Source organism: Tachypleus tridentatus, chromosome 2 (assembly GCF_004210375.1).
Source record: "Tachypleus tridentatus isolate NWPU-2018 chromosome 2, ASM421037v1, whole genome shotgun sequence".
Taxonomy (NCBI): domain Eukaryota; kingdom Metazoa; phylum Arthropoda; class Merostomata; order Xiphosura; family Limulidae; genus Tachypleus; species Tachypleus tridentatus.
This window is the reverse complement of record NC_134826.1, coordinates 65,817,419-65,836,292: the sequence shown is the minus strand read 5'-3', so window position 1 is coordinate 65,836,292 and position 18,874 is coordinate 65,817,419. Positions and strand designations below refer to the sequence as shown.

The window sequence follows — 18,874 nt, the reverse complement described above, 5'->3', positions numbered from 1 at the left end:
TGAAAATCAAGGTAAACCAAATCCATGGTATTTCCTTAATTAACTCTTTCAGTAACATCCACAAAGAATGTCACAATATTTGTTAACCAAGACTTTCCCTTGCTGAAAGCATGCTGGCTCTTTCATATTATGTTAATCTGCTTTAAGTGAATTTGTAATGCATCTTTAATTACATACTCCAAGCACTTTCCAACTACTGATCTAAGATTAACTGGTCTATATATCTCAGGATGGCTGGTATGGATATTAACACATTTACTAATAAAGCAGAGAAGAATGTTACAACCTTCTTAGGTCATTTTAAGGTTAATCATACCAGCTGTCCTGAGATACATTTTTACTTTAAGTGGGTTTCTCATCATCAAGAATAACTGGCCTATGATTGCCTGGGAAATGTTTATCACCTTCTTTAAATATTAGACAAACATCCAACTTCCAGTTTTCTAATACTCTTCCACTACTCAATGACCTATAAAAAGTATTAGCTAGTGGTTCATAAATATAATCTTTAAGTTTCTTTAAAACTCTAGGATAAAAGTTGTCTGGTCCAGGGATTTATCAATTTTCATAGTAGTTGACAGTTGCTTCTCTTTTATTTTTGCCTGGTATCCCCTGTACGCACCACTCATGTTAACGGCTTCATCATAAGTTTGTGTTCTTAATCCTAACAGTGGTAAATTGAGTCTAGTCAGTACATCAAGTATAGTCGAGGATATTGTTTCACCAGTTGTGTCGGAAACACTGTACAAACCAAGAATTGTTTCATGGACGTCAAGGGTCTCATCTATGTATTGTACACATATTGCTTCCTGTTCGGCACCTGTAACATCTTGAGTGCCATCAACCATTAATGCAAAGTTTTTACTTTGCTGCACTTCGTGTGCTATGTTCCTCAGTATTTGATGACTCAACATCTCCATTATTTCATTCTGAGCCTGGGGTAATGTGATTGTGGTTTTCTTTGGCCGTCAACTCAGGATTTTCCTCTTCCATGCAGTAAGAAACATAAACTTCTAAATATTTTGGCTAGACTTCTTTTGCATTCTTCCTGTTGCTTCTTTTTTCCATCATGTAGCTGGACAGTCACTGGAGTTACATCAAGTGAACCTTCTGGAGATATAGCGAATCTGTGCTGAGAGGAGGATTGGTGTTCGTTGAATTTCTGTTTTGTCTTTTTCCAGTTGCAAAAACCACTGGATATGAAGGTATACTCCACTGGGCTCTCCAATTCACCTGTAATAATGTGTGTTAGTTACAACACAAGTAATTGCAAGTTTCTCGAAAAATACTTAAACAATCACAAATATATTATACTCCTGGTAAAGCTCATCAAAAGACAAACACGTTGTGATATAATGTCTACAAGCACGTTTATTAAATAAAAACACCTAAACAAAAACTAGCAATACAATTCGAGTAGAGGCTTCAGGTCGTTGAAATCGCTCCTTTTGTGTTCTAATTATACAAGAAAATACAATATTTTTTACTGTCTATGATAAGAGAATATATTGTTCTTTTACCATAAAGCACTTTATTAGAGGGCGGTGATAATCTGAAATTTCATGGATTTATGAGGGCCACAACACAGGTCTAATGAGCCCTGTTGTAGGGCGCGTCTGGACCCGAGCGGCCCGATCCTGTCGTTAACTGTGTATTAAACGTACACTATGATCAGCGACTTAGGCAGCTAAGGAGATTAAGGCGACGGACAATAAAACCGGCTAAACATACATAAGAACAAATAGCGTAGGAAAACTGCACAATATACACATAAGATTGACGCAGCTTCAAGCTACAAATGGCCTGCCAGATCTAGATCACAGGAGTTTACGCTTGGGAGTAATATTTTCGAATTTCATGCTCTGCTCAATCTGTTGTGATGAAAATTCTACTTAATCTTACACTACGTACAAGATGGTACGTAGGTAGATTCTGTGATAGTGCTTGCAAGTCTTGCATGTATACTTTGGCCTACGGACTGATACTTACGAACTATCGCTTAGATCGAAAAGCTTAGAAGCACGTCTATATTAAAGATGTACATTTCGGCCACTGAAAAAGCCTACATCTGGGCCTAATTATGTAATTCGATTGGTAAGAACACGAGAATCACAAGAACAAACACATAATTTGTAGGCCTGTGATGCAATAAAACAATTCAACAGACCAAACTGTAGGGAGGGATGATTGTTTGCACCATGCCTCCCACCTAAAATGAAGAGGAGTGTATCCCCCTGTTACCCCCAGGATCTACGCCCCTGATCCTCTGCAATTATGTAAATTAAAAGAATGGTTTGTTTTGAATTTTGCGCAAAGCTACAAGAGGACAATATGCACTAGCCATACCTAATTTAGCACTGAACTACTAGAAGGAACACAGCTAATCATCACCACTACCTACGACTCTCATATTGCTCGTCGAGCTTCCTAACCGTGGGGCCAATTAAAATAAAGGGAATATGTCTCACACTTCTATTCTATAACAGTGTAGATTTTATTCATGCATATAATTGTCCACCAGTGGCTCAGTGATAGATGCGCAGGTTTACAACATTAAAAATCGGGTTTTGATACTTATGGTGGACAAAGGTAGCAAATTATATAGCTTCGTAGCAATCGTCAAAACAAAACAATGCAACTTGTTTATGCACCTTTTATTTTGTTTAATATTAATGTAAATGGATGAAATTCTAAAATTGTTGATGACGAGAAACCCACTTGAAATAAAAATGTATCTAAGAACGGCTGATATGGGTATTAACACTTTTATTGATCTTTTTGATCAATTGAACGTTTTGATCTTCCCAGGTCATCTTCAAGTTAACAAGGAAGAGTTTGACATGTCCCTAAGACGTGTGTCTGTCAACGGTTACATTCAAACTCTTTCTTAAACTAAATATGACCATGGAAGGTGGAAACGTTGTTTTCTCTTTATCAATAAAAGTGTTAATACTCATACCCGTCGTTCTGAGATACAAATTCTAAAATTATTTAGGAAATTTGTTTAAGATGTGAGATTCTTGATCTGGGATAATAAGTTTCCTTTGAGCGACGTTAATCCTGGAATACCAGAATAAATTCCGGAAGTTGTAAACAATGAATGATTAATAATCTCATTATCACGAATTGGTAAATACACAAAATATTCTCAACTAAATAACACAAGTGAAAACTTTGTATCCATCCGCTCAATAAATATTATGTTTTAAGGAGTTAGCTTCGTTTTTCACAAAGGCATAAAAAGTCAATAGAATAAATCAATGTATATAAAATCAATAAATTCTAAAAAAATAGAAAATAAAACAAAAATTGTGTCAATTAATTAATTACTACTACTATTATTTTATGCACTAACATTCCATTTTTAACATGTTATTTCACCGTGCACGATAGCAGTGTAGTTTATTCAGTATGAGTAAGATTTGAATACACAGTTACGTTGTAATTTTGTTACTGAGTTGGGACGCGGATTTGGAATTTAACTATCAAGACTCGTTATTTGCTGAATTCAGTAAAAACGTTTTTCAAGCAATGGAGCATGAGTTCAAACCTCCTCCAGAAGCTCCAGTTTTTGAGCCTTCAGAAGAGGAATTTAAAAATCCTCTTGCTTATATAGCGAAGATCAGGCCCATTGCAGAAAAAGCAGGAATCTGTAAAATAAAACCTCCATCGGTTGGTAACTTATTTGATTATATTCTATCAGAGCGTCTTAAAGTTCTGATTTTCAGGTTAAAATATCTTCGATCCTAGTGGTGGTATCTGTTTGTCTTCCTCAGAATTAATTAATATTGAAATAAAAATGTTATCAAAAATAAGCTGATAATATACTGCTATACTCTTTAATTATTCTAAATTATAAAATTTAAGTAGATGCCAGCTGATATTTAATTTTATTTAGTTAAAACTGTAAACAAAGATTTCAAGGTAAAAAATGTGTGTGTGTTCTCTTATAGCAAAGCTACATGGGGCTATCAGCTGAGCCCACCGAGGGGAATCGAACCCCTGATTGTGTGTTGTAAATCCGAAGACGTATCGCTGTGCTAGCGGAGGGCTTAAAAAATGTGATACTGTTATTAACAATCATTATTGTTTGTAAACCTGTCAAGTTAATTGTGTTCTACCACACAAGTGAATGATAAATTGGTTTTTGATATAAAAAATAAACTCTTTTTATCTGAAAAATGAAATAAACATTTTATGGATATCATTGATTCATTTTTATAAACGTGCATAACAATCTGCATGGTAATAAAGTGTATTTCTTCAGACTGTTTTTGATAAATGTGGTGAAAAGGAAACAGAATGGAAGAGGAAGTATACCAGTGCCTAGTGTGGGGTGTGTTGCTTGAACCATATTGATACATTGCATTTGTTTAGGCTGTACAACTATAAGTTTTAGCAGTGTTGAAGCCATAGTAGGTAATTAACTTTATATGGGTGTGTTTGAAGCATTTTTTCTAGGCTGTTTATTTGCTTGCTTTACTTTTACAGTGCATTTAACTTTGGGAGGGAATCAAACCCTTATACATTCATAAATATTTCAGACTCCATAAAGTAGCATTTAAAACTTGCATGCTGTAGTACTAGAGAGTTCTGTTTGCAGCAACTTGTAAAACATTATATATGTAACTTGAAGTCTGAAAATACACATTTTTCCTCAGAAAAAGGCAATAAATACACAATCAGTCATGCATATGGTTGAACAAAATATGAAAACTGACAGTTAATATCAAAGAAAAGTTATGAATTGTCTTCGTTCCTTATGATGGTAGAAATTAAAGTAGTATTTTTTAAACATTTTTTCCTTTTTGTCTATAACAATATTGCTCATAAAGTAATTATTATGCTATTTACCAAAAAATGTTTTTTTCAGAAATAAACCTTAGCTGTTTTATCAGCAATCTCTGAGTTATTGTAAATATTAATTTCCTCTTCAGGTTTAATTAATGTGTGTGGAAATCTTAACTTTAAATTTTCTCTATGATTAAAACTGATCTTCTTCCTGAGCTTCCACCAAAGACTTGGCTTTACTTTAACTTTTCTTCAAAGCTATGTTAGTGTTTTGTGAAACCTTCATGTAATGAGAGCCTCAAAACTCAAATTTATTCCTAGGACAGATTGACACGTTTTGTGTTTATGTACCTTCTTACATGAGATATTAATAAAGGTTGTATGGTTTAAATGAGTTTCCCAGAATATTAACTTAGTACAGAAATGCCATATTTTGAGTTTGATAGTGATTATCTTGTAGTCCAACATTATTCAGGGTGTGACATTAATGCTTGGCTCTTTATCCAGGACAGTTAAATTTTGAGACAGGCAATGGAAATTTAGTTAATGCTCAGTAATAAGTGTCAAGTTGCTGAAAAATAAACATGACAACGAATAGATACATTAAACTGATCTACCAAAATATCATTCTGATTTATCATTTTTACATTAGGAATTCTTTGTAGAGCCAATGGCCCAGCATGGCCAGGTGGTTAAGGCACTTGACTCCTAATCCAAGGGTTACATATTTGAATCCCTGTCACATCAAACATGCTCGCTTTTTCAGCCTAGGGGTGTTATAATGTAACAGTCAATCCCACTATTTGTTGGTAAATGAGTAGCCCAATAATTGGCACTGGGTGGTGATGACTAGATGCCTTTCCTCTAATTTTACATAGCTAAATTATGGTTGGCTAGCGCAGACAGCCCTTGTGTAGTTTTGTATGAAATCTGAAATATCGAACCTTTCTAGAGGCCTTGCTTTTAGTATTAACTTTATTTTTCAAGGGTTAACTAACATTTCCAAATATATATATATATATATAACCTGAAATTAATGTCTCCCATAATTATGACCTCAGTAATTTTATCATTTTTATTTGGTACTCTGCAACAAATTCCATCTAAAAGACTTCTCTTATAACTGACAACAGAAATATGGCTTCATTCTTATTTCTTTTGGTTGTGATATCATTTTAGCTTGAACTGGATTAACACTCCTCCACCTTTTTATAGTACTCTATTAAATAACCTATAACTTCAAAGAAATATCTGTCATTGAAATTCTCTACATTTAACCAAGTTTTCAGTTAGATCAAAAAACCTCTTTTCTAACTAGTGCTCTATAGTCTTACGTTTTATTTTTTTATGCTTTTAGCATTATAATAATAACATTTTAGCTTACCCTTAAAACTACTTTATACTTTATTCAAACACCACACTTTTCTGTATATCTTATGTGTTCTTTATTATTCTGTCTCACACCACTATCTAGTTCTAGTTTAACACTCCTATGAAAAGTGGGGCCTAATAGGCCCCAGAGCAACTTGAAAGGTTATTAATATTAGGCTAATAAATTTGTATTTAAATGAAATTGCCATTTCATTTGATTTATTTCATCTTTTCGTAGGAGTGTTAAAACTGCCTGTACAGTTAAGTTAATAGCCCCTATCCTATCAAAATATGCCCCCAGTGGCAGACTGGTAATTCTAATGAATCATCATTCCAGAAATCAGGTTTTAATGCCTGTGGCAAGTACAGCACAGATAACCCGTTGTGTAACTTCATGATAACTATAAACAAATCCTATTTAAATGTAAACCATTCATTCCCTAAAATTTCTTTTTCACAATGAAGTGATTCTACAAGTTCAAATCGCCAACTTTCTGTCCTAACATATTAATTATCCTAGTTTTTTATTCAGCCCTAGTGATCTACTTGTAGTGTTATCCCTAAAGTTAAGTTTCAGAAGTATTTATGTTAGAACCAAGTTATAATGTTTTTTATTTTCATCAAATGCTTTATCAATCCCTTGTACTTATGAGTTAGCCCTGCTGACCTACTTTTTCCTACATCTTAGTTCCCAAGAGCACTCCAAAGACTGCTGAAAAAACCAGGTCAATTACACAAGTATTTGTACTGTCATGAAACTTTTGTCTTGTACATCTAGTTGTGATGTTGTGTTATATGAAGAAAAGATTTTGGTAGTCTAATAATAGTTAGAGTTTGATAGAGATTGGCAGAAAGATTTTAAAATTGCCTATTATTGCAAGTTATGGTTCATCTGTTGTTAACTTGCCATGATGTATAAAGTATAAAAAGCTATATATGTAACTTTTATTGTTGTGCATTTTAAAGTTTGTTTCAAGTTGTTTTTTTAGGCTTAATATGTTTTGAAATTTCCTGTATGTGTGTTTTTTGCTGTAGTTTATTTTTAAGTTTATTTTAAATTCAGTTTTAGGTTTAGTCTTCTTAAGGACAATACCAGCTGATTATTTTATTATACTTGTATTTACTATAGCTTTTGTGAAATATTGTATAATCAAGTTGTAGAATATCGTTTTCAGAACACAAGGAAATTATCTGAGCAATGAACAAGTTCTAAAGTGATTGCACATAAGCATTTAAAACCAATATTTTTTTTAATGAAGTTAGTGTGTTTGATAATCTAAATTCTTTTTCTAGTTTCTGGAAATAAACTATTGATTCAAAAGAAAATTGAATCTCAAATATTTAAGATCTATTAGTTATTAAGCTTTTCATGGTAAAAGAAAGCTCATCATTTGTTACCTTGCATTCATAAAATTTAATAGCACATGCTAGAAGTACAGTATTATAACCATGGGACCTTTGAAAATATCAATTTTGGTTTTTTGATCAAATTATGAGTTATAAGAAAATAAACACTGATGCTTAACGTAGGCTACATTATGCTATCATGCATTAAGTTCATTTGAAAACTGTTTGGGCATTTATATGACAGTACTGTGTGGGTCTAAAGATGTCATGCATTAATCAACATTATTGAAAAAATTGTGACAATATCGCATAATGCATTAAACTCTGACATGTTCACCCCTTGTATCAAATCACAGCAGGAAGAGTTCTTATATACAGATCTGCCAAAGCAGTTCATTCAATAAGATAAACAAATATGGAAGCAAACTAGTTATGTAAAATTATTACTTTCTCATGGTATAAAAAATATAAAACCATGAGTAAAACTTAGATTATTTAAAGCATGAGCACTCACATAATGTAGAGGTGCGTATGTATCAATTTTGAAATTTACCATCTGTTTAAGAAAGAGAGAGCCCTGGAGAAAAAGAAAATAACTCAAGCTTTCAGTAGATATGTTATTACCTTGTGAAATTTGAAGGTTATAAAAACATGTATGAGGTTCAGTTTTACAATTTTTCACATTGATTACAGAAATTCACTGTTTTTAAACTATTTGAGCTGAAATAGGAAAGAAATTTATAAAAAAAGCCATTTATTTATGGCCTTGTTTTATACATTGTTAGCTTGTATCTGTGCATAGAGAAAGTTTATCAGTTTGTATCATTTAAATTAAAATTACAACATCAGGGACAAAAACTGAATATCAGAGGTAGCAGTTTTCACAGTTACATCATCCATAACAAGTATCATTAAAACACAAAAAGCTATAATTTCATTTTGTAACTTGATGGATGTGGACCAGCTAAGAACTTTATGTTATCATTTTGTGACTATAAAACATTTTACAATTTGGAAAGGGTTAGTAATAAAATATTTTATAAAATAATAGTGAAAACAAATAAGTACTGAAAGTTTATTACAGGACTGGCAGCCACCATTTGCAGTTGATGTGGACAATTTCAAGTTTACCCCTCGTATCCAGAGGCTAAATGAACTTGAAGTAAGATGTTGTAGTGTTTTAATTTTCTCTTAAATTAAACTATAAGGAGTAATAAAGCTAATTTTATATATATTTGGTGATTGGAAGTATTGTATTCCCGAACCACTGAAATGTAACAGTTTTTGAACACAAAAGATTAATTATTTAAAGTTCCTAATGATCTGTGAGTGTATAAGCTGTTTGCTCTGTCATATTTTCTTTTATTACTTGCATTCATGATGCTTGATATACTTAATTTTTGTGAAAAGTCATACGTTCAAATCAAACCTTCCTTGCTGTAAATTGATCTATGAGAGTAGGTGATCGCTGTTTATCACCAATTATGTATCCTGATTGCTCTTTTTGTTTTCTGTTCTGTAAGGATAAACATTGTGAGAACATGTACTGAATCTTTCAGGAAGTTTAAGATAATTAATTTATACTTTACATCTAATCATACTCCCGAGATCTTGCTGCATCTTTGTTAATAAATTGAATTGCACAACTGATTCATCTTGTGATATTTCTTAACATATTACAAATGAGTTAACAGATTACATGTTGGCAAATTTGCCATTTGGTAATGTTTTTAGCATCCCAGTTGCAGTACCATCTGTATAATATTCTTCAGGCTGATATATGCATGAATTCATTTCTGTTCATGGGTTACTATGTATTGCCATATGACCAAATATCTGCTTTAACAACTACAGGGACATCTGGGCTCATGAAATTATTTGATTAATGAAATAAAGGTATCTTTATAATGTGAGATATAAAACATGGATATGCTCAGGTTGGGATGTTTGCATATTACATGTACCTCTGTATTTGTTTTCAACAAGATTATATCCTCTGCACTGTTCCTTCATGAGAGGATGATGGCATCTGATTGTTGGTAATACCTTGGTAGATGCTTTTCCTATCTCCACATGTAGATCTTTGCATATCATTTGAAACATCAGTAATTTTCTATATGATTCTTGTAGCTCAGACATCTCACTGCTTGCTGGTTTCACACAAATACATATTGTCAATGTACCCTATGTTTTCACACACACACACAATTCAAAGGGTAATGAGGTATTTGGTTGAGGATAATGCACTTGCTGTCTGTCCTCATCTGGACCAGACACCAGCTCTTAGGAGTTCAGTTTGCTTATGAATATCATCCATTAAGTTTACTCTTGTTGTGGACTCTTCTCAACTCATGATCACATTTTCAGTTGTTATGGTCTGGGCTGTTTCCTTCCTTCCTGCCTCTTAGACCCTAGATTTTGGTGAACAAGTGGGTCTTATTTCCTCTTCCATGTAAATGTGAGTATTTTGTTTTTTTATACTTTAGAGGTAAGCCTGACTCTTTTGAATTTGACACTTGTAGAATTAAAATTTCATCCACAGTATTTAAAACTTTAAAAAGTAAGTTTAGTAAAAAAACCTCTATTAAATTTATTGACAGAAAAGTAAAAAGTTCTTTTCTTAAAGAGAAGCTGTGAGTTTATAATTTCTGAATCACTATGTAAAATAAAATATTTTTACACCACTGCTTTCTTTGGAACCAGTAATATTTCATTGAAAGAAGAAAACTAAATAACTGGGTTAGTACTTTGAAAACAAATAAAATTGATTATTAAGAACAAAGCTTGCATGTGGAAAATGTATTAAAGTGAGATATTTATTTTGTTTAAATTATTTAACAAATATTTATTTTTAGGCTACCACTAGGACTAAATTAAACTTCTTGGATCAGGTTGCTAAGTTTTGGGAGCTACAGGTAAGACTTTACTTTTTCAGTGTCAACTTAGAAGATCTTATCAGCATTGCAATGATACTAAAAGTAGTATTCAAGCCAATCCTTGCTCACAGTTATACCTCCATAAATGTCAGTATGTGGTATTTGTGTATGTGTTATATTATGTAAAATGTTTTTTTTGAAAATATATTTGTGCATTTATAGGTTGATGCACAAACACGTTTCATTTTTGTTGTAATTAAAAACCTGAGATACATATCTTATTCATATGAAAAACTGAATATTTACATTACTAGTTACAAACAAAATTATTTCAAAAAGAACATCTGCTTTGCCTTAAATTTATCAAAACTGTAAATGTTCAAAGAAGTATAAGTTTTATTTTCAAATGTCTTCCAGTTTGTAATTAAATCAAATATACTTGATAATTCTGAACATTGTTTATTAAGTTCTTCACAGCAAAGATATTTACAGAACTTGCAAGAATAGTCTTGTCAGAATATTGATGAATTTGATTTTTTTCAATAACTTGGAAATTGTCACCCTTCTTTTCTGTCACTTTTATGTATCTTGCATTAATTGTTACAACACATAATTTAGTATAATTTAAAGTTAATTAACTAGCATGAACGTACTTTTATAATTTTGTTAATTTTATCTTTGGTGTGTTTGTTCTGACTTGTGAACAACCTTTCTACTGTTTGTTGGAAGAATACTAATGGCATTACATTTTAGATGGAGTAAGAAGTCTCTTGGAATGGTGGTTTAAAGTGTAATTGAAATGATCCTAACAATACCTGAACAGTATAATTTCAATTTGTGTGTGTGTATCTGCCCTGTACTTCTTTTGCATGTTCTAATTCTGTGGTTCCTTGGATATAGGGAAAATTGTATTTTAATAATATGCTTCAACATTTTCTTACTTCCAAAACAAGTATGCAATGGTAAAGTTTTTAATGTTAAAATTTATGAGTAGTAAAGGTAAAGCACATGATTATTAATTGTAATAATTAGCATAAAATACCCTTGCTCTGCTGAAGGCTTCTTAGGTTGCATCATGATCTACAGAGGTCTCATTGTACTAGTCAGGCATCTCCATTATCTTAATTACTTCTGTAGCCACTCCAATTTGCCAGTTCTGTTGCCATTTCCAAAATGTAATTAAATCAATTCAACTCTTTTTTTTAAAAGCAAATTGTTTTAATTTCTCATATTCATTTTTATTTCATCTTATGTTTTTATTTGAATTTTTTCATTCTCTAAATTTTCCAGTTTTCTCTGATTCATATTTTTCTTCCCATTGTTTGTTGCTGTTTCCAAACTTAGTTCAGTTCAATTTCTTTTTCATCCTCAGATTTGTATTTCCCTCAATGTTTGTGTTGAAAAAATATATTTGTCAGAAACCTTTCACATACTGTTCATTCAGTAAGTGAAAATTAGGAAAAACAAATACTATTTTTATAGACATTAAGGAAGCAGAATTATGGTGCTTAAGAGCAAAAAAAAAAATTGTCCAAAATATTTTTGAGTAAAATCTAAAATACACACATACACACACACCTTCAGAATCCACTTAGCATACATGTAAAGTTTCAGGACTCTAGATTCGTTCCTCTTAGAGCTGTTTTTATTATTATTATTATTATAGATATAAATATTTGAATTTTGAATATCTAAACAATGCTTTTAATTAGTTACATTTTACACCACAATTATTTAATATCATAAAACAAAGGTATTTTTTACAGTAATAAATATTTATGGTTTTAATAATATATTTCTTTTATTAATTAAATACCACAAGGTGTATGAATAAACAAATTAATGTTTTCTTTGATAGATTGTTTAGGCAGAGTATTCATGATGAAACTTTGTAGAATGGACAGTGACTGTCTGTTGTGGAGACACAAGGATGATGTTTCAGAAGTCTTCTGCCTTTCATCTTCAGGTCAAAGGCGGAATATTTTCGAAACGTCGTCCTCCACACTTGTGTCTCCACAACAGGAAGTTACTGTCCATTCTACAAAGTTTCATCATACTGATGTTTCTTAACTCATTTATTATGTGACTACTTTTTAAAAATCTTATTAAAGGCTTGTTTTCCATTGGTGATCGGCATCAGTAATGTTATGTATGAGTATGTTATTTATTTATTATCTTAGGTGATTCTTTATAACTTTGAATAATAAAACATTTATCTGATTTGAATATTGAAAAACGATTCTGACATTTCTAGGGCTCTTCACTGAAAATTCCAAGTGTTGAAAGGAAGCTCATGGATCTGTACTTGCTTCATAAGGTAAAATTAACTCATTAGACCATATTAAATTCAGGTTAAGAAGTTAGCATGCATGATCCACCTACAAAAGTTGTAATATTTTTGAAACAAGACTCAAAACTCAAGCATTTTCAAATTGTTAGCTATTCTTCTTTCGGAGAATAAAGGATTTTATTGGTAGTTGAATAAATTATGTATCATTTGCTGTTGTGGGGTGACATTAATAGAAGAGAAGTACTTATGATTAAAAATGTTAACATTTAGAATACTTAATATGAATCTTTTTTGTAGATTTTTCAATAAGCTGTTTCTGAGTTAGAAGTAAAATGCAATAATAGAAAATTTGTTGAGTTTAAATATGCCTAGATAGCCCTGTTAAATCAAACTCAAGATAAATAGAACTGTACATTTAATAATTAATAATAATTTTGTATACTTTATTACTACTTAACTTTTGTACAATATGATAAAAAGGAGTTTTTTGTTGGTTTTAGTTGGCCAGAAAAAATGTTTTCTGATTACTGCCTTAATTTGAAGTTAAGTGATGAAATATGTGTATATGTATGTATAAATAAATGTATGTAATACAAGCATTGACAAGATAAACAAATTATTATAGCAGTTATAAAAAACAAAAGTTATAGTCTTTTTGTTTAATGACCTATAAATAAGTACATAAAAATGGCACAGCATCAACCATATGTGGGTGATATAATTCATTAAATGGTTAAGGGAATATATGAATAGGCCCAGCATAGCCAGGTGGTTAAGATGCTCAACTCATAATCTGAGGGTTGTGGGTTAGAATTCCAGTCACACCAAACATGCTTGCCTTTTCAGCCGTGGGGTTATTATAATGTGATGGTCAATCCCACTATTCATTGGTAAAAGAGTTGGCGGTGGATGGTGATGACTAGCTGCCTTCCCTCTAGTCTTACACTAAAATTGGGATGGCTAGTGCAGATAGCCCTCCAGTAGCTTTGCATGAAATTCAGAAACATATGCAATATATGAATAACAAAGTGAGAATTTCTCATTTGTATACTCTCTTCTCTGTTTTGGTGTGCTGATTTACATCACCCACATATAGTTGTTTCTGCTCCATTTTTATATAGTTAATTTATAAATGCAGGTATTAATTATCAAAACAAGCTTTAATAACAAGAATGCTCCATAAATTAAAAAAGATCACCAGAGCACAGTATGCAATGTGGAACTTAAGAGTATTCTGGGTATTGGAGGTGACTATTGAAGTAGGACCCACATTGTGGTGGGGATACACTATATACCAGTTTTAACCTACGTTCACTAGCCTCAAGTGTTAAAGAAAGAAGAATAAATTTAAAATTAGTAAGAAAAGTAAAAATACGTTAGAAAAGCAAGATGTTGGTGATAAAGTCCACATTTGTATCAGCCCCCACTGCCTGTAGTATTTTTTTGTTACTTGATAAGGTTTGTTTTGGTAATTAAAATATTTTTTCATCACAAGTTTGGGCTTCATATTTATAATTCAATCCTCTTTTTATGTTAATATTTACTTAATAAAACATAAAAGTTGAAAATTGTGTCTTTATTATATATTTATCATTGCTTCAATTGATCTGTGTGTGTGTGTATATTTATTTGTTTTTTCACTACCAGTTATTTTAAGGAGAAATTGCATAATAGAATTGTTTTAGTTATTTGATTAAACATGTCAAGAAAAAATTGTATTATTTTTGTTATATACCTGTTAGATAGTGCAGCAAGAAGGGGGTATGCATATTGTGACGAAGGAGAGAAAATGGGCAAAAGTTGCTGCCAGAATGAAATATCAACCTGGAAAGAGTATTGGGTCTCTCTTGAGGCAACATTATGAGCGTATTCTTTATCCTTACGAGTTATTTAAAAGTGGAAATGGTTTAGGAGAAACAGTAAGTTGTGTTTTCGTTATTGCAGGTTTCAGTTTATGACATGTCGTTACTGATGGTTACACACCCTGCTACATGCTAATTAGATCAAAAATTCTTGTTACTGGTGGTTACATACCCTGTCACATGCTGTTTAGATTGTAGCCTCTTGTTGCTGGTGGTTATATAACCTGCCACATACTGTTTATGTCATAACCTTTTCTTTCTTGTAGTTTCATGCTCTATGACATTCTGTTCAGGACATAACATTTCTTTATTGGTAGTTTCATTTGGATCATAACTTTTTTACTGGTATTTTCATGTTCTATGGTATATTGTTTCGATCATAATCTCTTATTACTGGTAATTTCATGCTCTGTCAGAGAGAAAATTATTAACATTTTTTTGAAAGACAGAATGTGATAGGTGGGGAAGGAATATGGGTTTGACCGTCTTGTTTATGTTTCAGTAAAGTAAGAAAGTTGGAGGGTATAAGTTTATCATATGGCTTAGAAATATCTATACTGTAAGTGTATAATTTCTTCCAAATTATGGAAGGCCATACAGGGTAGAAAGAAAATCTAAGATGTGCAGTTTTGAGTGAAGAAGTGTCATGCGATATAGTAAAGTGATAAAGCTAAATATTTTGTTGTGAAATTGATATATTAAAACACTTGTATAAGATTAAAATTTAAATAATAAACTTTCTTTCATGCAAGCTTTATTGACATTGATGATAAAGTTTTTAAATTAAGTGTTTTAATGCAACTTTAAAGAGGTTTTGATATGTTCATTTTGACCCACCGATGCTGTTAAAGTTGAAAAGATTTGATTGCTTCTTGTTTTGAGTCTTACACTCATAATAGAAGTATCTTATATTGACTCTCTCAGCACAGACTTGGTTAAATTGACTGACCATATGACCAATTTGTACTGAGTATAGTTCTGAGACTATTAACTTTCAATATAATCTGTGTATCTTAACAAAATTTGGAATACTTTCAATAAACATTACAAGTCTTTTACATACAAAGTCAGATTTCTTAGTGAATTATTTTTAATACAAATTTGTCCATGAATATATCGAGTCTGTTTTTAAACTAGTCTAAATGCAAAGTGATTTTCATGTTAAGATGAAAAATGCTTTTCTTCACCTCAAAAATCTCAAGTTTTATTTACCACCTAAATACATTTCAAAGGTTTTTAATAAAACTTCATATCTTACATGTTATTTTCTCTACCATAACTCTATACAAGGTTGGTCAATTTGGCATAGAATAATAGCATGCAAAAGAAAAACAATGTCTCATAAGTATTACAATCTTTTTGGCTTTCAGACTATGCAACAAGAGCTGTTACAAACCCATCCAAGTTAGTCTGTGTTGCTTTTGTGAACTAAGCTTGTACTGAAAAAGTCAGTTTCTGTGTACAGGAAACTATATAATACTATACATTATTTGATAAATGGAAACCTCTGCTTTCTATTTGTTACAAATAATACAGTAATAAATATCAGAAAAATACTGAATAATCCTGAAAGAGATGTGACAGGTGGGTGTGGAAAGAGGTGATCTGTTTTTATATTTGATGACTCTGTAACCAAAGACTGAAAGCTATGAAAATTGTGATTTGCCACAGCAATGACAAAATTATAATGAGTAATATTCATTAAATTTCATACTTCATCAAGTGGTGGCAAATAAAGGATGTCTAGAGAACAAAATGTCACATTTCTCACACTATAAAAATTTCAGTATTTGTATTACAAAGTTAAGAACTTAAAAACTTATTTATATTATTAAAGTGGATTATTGTCTCTGGTTTTATGCTCTACTAATTGGTATAATATGAACAAAAAGTAGTTTAATTAAATTTTAAATGTCATTTACTAAAAACCTTATGATATGTGCAGTAAAGGATGCCTGGGGCAAAAAGGTTAAAAGGATTGATTGTTTCTGGTGTTTTACATTTGTAATAATGTATCTTATGCACAGGAATCAATAATATCTAATATTTCTCAAGTTCACTATACTTACAAAGATATTCATTTGTGAATAATATCTATTTTATACTTTATTTTAACTTTTAAAATCGAGTTTTTATCTTTTTTGCCACATCTGGTGTTTTTATTTTGTTTGATGTAATGAATATATATAATAAAAACATCACTTTTAACTCTTTTATGACAAGCAAGAACTTCAGACTTTAGTAACAATAGTACAGTTTTATGCTGTTAATTTGTAAGGAGCTAAATCTTAAGCTAATGTTAAAGAGAATATCAGCATTTTCAAGTGTATTGTAACAGTTTATTTCTAGATTGTTTAATCTTTACAAGTAGAATGTGCTGAGTAGTTGTAAGTCCATTACAAATACTTGTTATTTATTATTTGTAAAATATCACCAGTTCTGAAAGATTACATCAGTTGCAACTTATTAAGTGGTTTGATAATTGAACTCTGAGTGTGATCCACAAGTATTAGAACTCAAAATGAGTACAACATATACAAAACATGGTTCAAGATGTACTGAGTTTACTGATGCAGTAATTTTAGTTTGTGTAAAATTAATTTTATGGATTGTTTTCTTTGCAAGATCTACATTTAGGATTCACTGAGTTCATTTTCTACAAAGTGAATTTCATCTGCTGTTTTCTTTGCTAAAACGATATTCATGATATTCTGAGTTCCATTTGATAAAGAGTGCAGAAGGGTGTCTCGACCAAATAGCAAGGTCAAGGATTGAATAACATCTGTGAACCAAAAACAATTTAAAACAAAGGAGAAAAGACAAAATTTCCTAAATTTATAAATAGTTTTGTATAGCTGTTGAGTTACATTTCAACTTGTCACAGAGCTTTCAAGACTTAGAAGTGAAGGATACAGATTGTGTACTTCATGGGATTTCATCACATCAAGCAACTGAATCTGCTGAGGAAGTTGCTCGGAGGTCTAAAAGATGCACAAGTGGAATCACATCTTCTCCTGAAAAAGCTGTAAGTTAATTACTTTTCATGGACCTCATTGTCTCATTCAAAATAAGGAATTAAAAAAAAGTGTAAAATAAAGCTCATCTTGTATTAACTTCCTCCTGTATATTTTAATGGAACTATTTATGTGACATCTAGAATGTACATTACTTTCTGTATCCTGTAGAGTTTTTAATGAGATTTGTGTCTAAACATAAACAAGTCTTTGATTGTTAACTGTTAATACAAAGAAAAGCTTTGTTTAGAAAATATGGCAGAAAGAGTTTGTTGTAGATATACTGGTAGTGTATAGGTAGTTGTAGATATACAGGTAGTGTACAGGAAGTTATACTGGTAGGGTATAGGAAGTTGTAGATATACTGTTAGTGTATAGGAAGTTGCGGATGTACTGGTCGTGTATAGAAAGCTGCAGATGTACTGGTAGCGTACAGGAAGTTGAGGATGTACTGGTAGTGTATACACTACGTAGGAAAATATGAGTGAATTTAATTATGAAGCATATTAATAGGATTAAGGAAGTCTAAAAAATAAAAATTTTGTACCTTACAGGCTGATGTAGACTACTCCACAAATAGTGAGTTGAAGAAACTGCAGTTTTATGGTGCAGGACCAAAGATGTCGGGCTACAGTCCAGTCAGAGGTGAGTTGAACTGGTAGTTACTGAATTCTTGGCAATTTGATTTTATTGTGTTATGTATTTTAAGCTTAGCCTTTGTGATAGTGACATATTTGTATGAACGTAATAGTTATGTTACCAGTTTTAGTGATTAAACTTTTAAAAAATAAACAGTATTGTAGAGCTTTCTTTAGGATATTCATGGTCATATTTTGATGCTATTTTGAATCAGTGAGCACCTATTTTCTTATCAGTTTTCAATATTTCCAATAAATACAAGAAAACTAGAAGATTATTTTGAAGATTAATACTTAGATTGATCACAAATTTATGAAGTCTCACCATTTTAATAGCTGTGTTATCATGTCTGCTCTGGCTCTGTCTGACTGCATCTATTTTCCATTGCAAAAGACTTTTTAGTAAAACATTCATGTCTAAAACATACCACACTTCCTTACAAGCTTTCCATAATCTGGTTCCCAGAGCCTGTTTAAACATCCCGATTTCACTACATAACATTGTGTCTTGTATTTCATCTTATGTTTTTATATTGAAAAGTATGAATACCAATATCATTCTTCAACTGCTTGAGGTGTGTGATGGTTGAATAGGAGGTGTGACTGAGAAAGCTTTAAGAAAATTCATACCCTGTTGGCCTCATTTTCAGATTGAAAATCTCCTTGATTATGTTATCTGGACACA

At 31.5% G+C, this 18,874-nt stretch overlaps 1 protein-coding gene across 7 annotated transcripts in view; it reads left to right on the top strand.

The window, feature by feature from the left end:
• The first annotated feature begins 3,377 nt into the window (after positions 1 to 3,377).
• LOC143244051 (lysine-specific demethylase 5A-like) overlaps positions 3,378 to 18,874 on the top strand; it is a 68,660-nt gene continuing 53,163 nt past the window's right edge. For 4 of the 7 annotated variants that reach the window (XM_076488053.1, XM_076488052.1, XM_076488051.1 and 1 more), the window contains exons 1-7: positions 3,378 to 3,672; positions 8,594 to 8,671; positions 10,365 to 10,424; positions 12,640 to 12,702; positions 14,418 to 14,594; positions 17,422 to 17,562; positions 18,106 to 18,196. In XM_076488053.1, the coding sequence (XP_076344168.1) occupies positions 3,532 to 3,672; positions 8,594 to 8,671; positions 10,365 to 10,424; positions 12,640 to 12,702; positions 14,418 to 14,594; positions 17,422 to 17,562; positions 18,106 to 18,196 (751 nt within the window). In that variant the 5' untranslated portion in view covers positions 3,378 to 3,531. Of the gene's footprint in view, positions 3,673 to 4,063; positions 4,420 to 8,593; positions 8,672 to 10,364; positions 10,425 to 12,639; positions 12,703 to 14,417; positions 14,595 to 17,421; positions 17,563 to 18,105; positions 18,197 to 18,874 lie in introns of those variants that run through there. The other 3 variants (XM_076488055.1, XM_076488054.1, XM_076488056.1) reach the window with 3 other exon arrangements.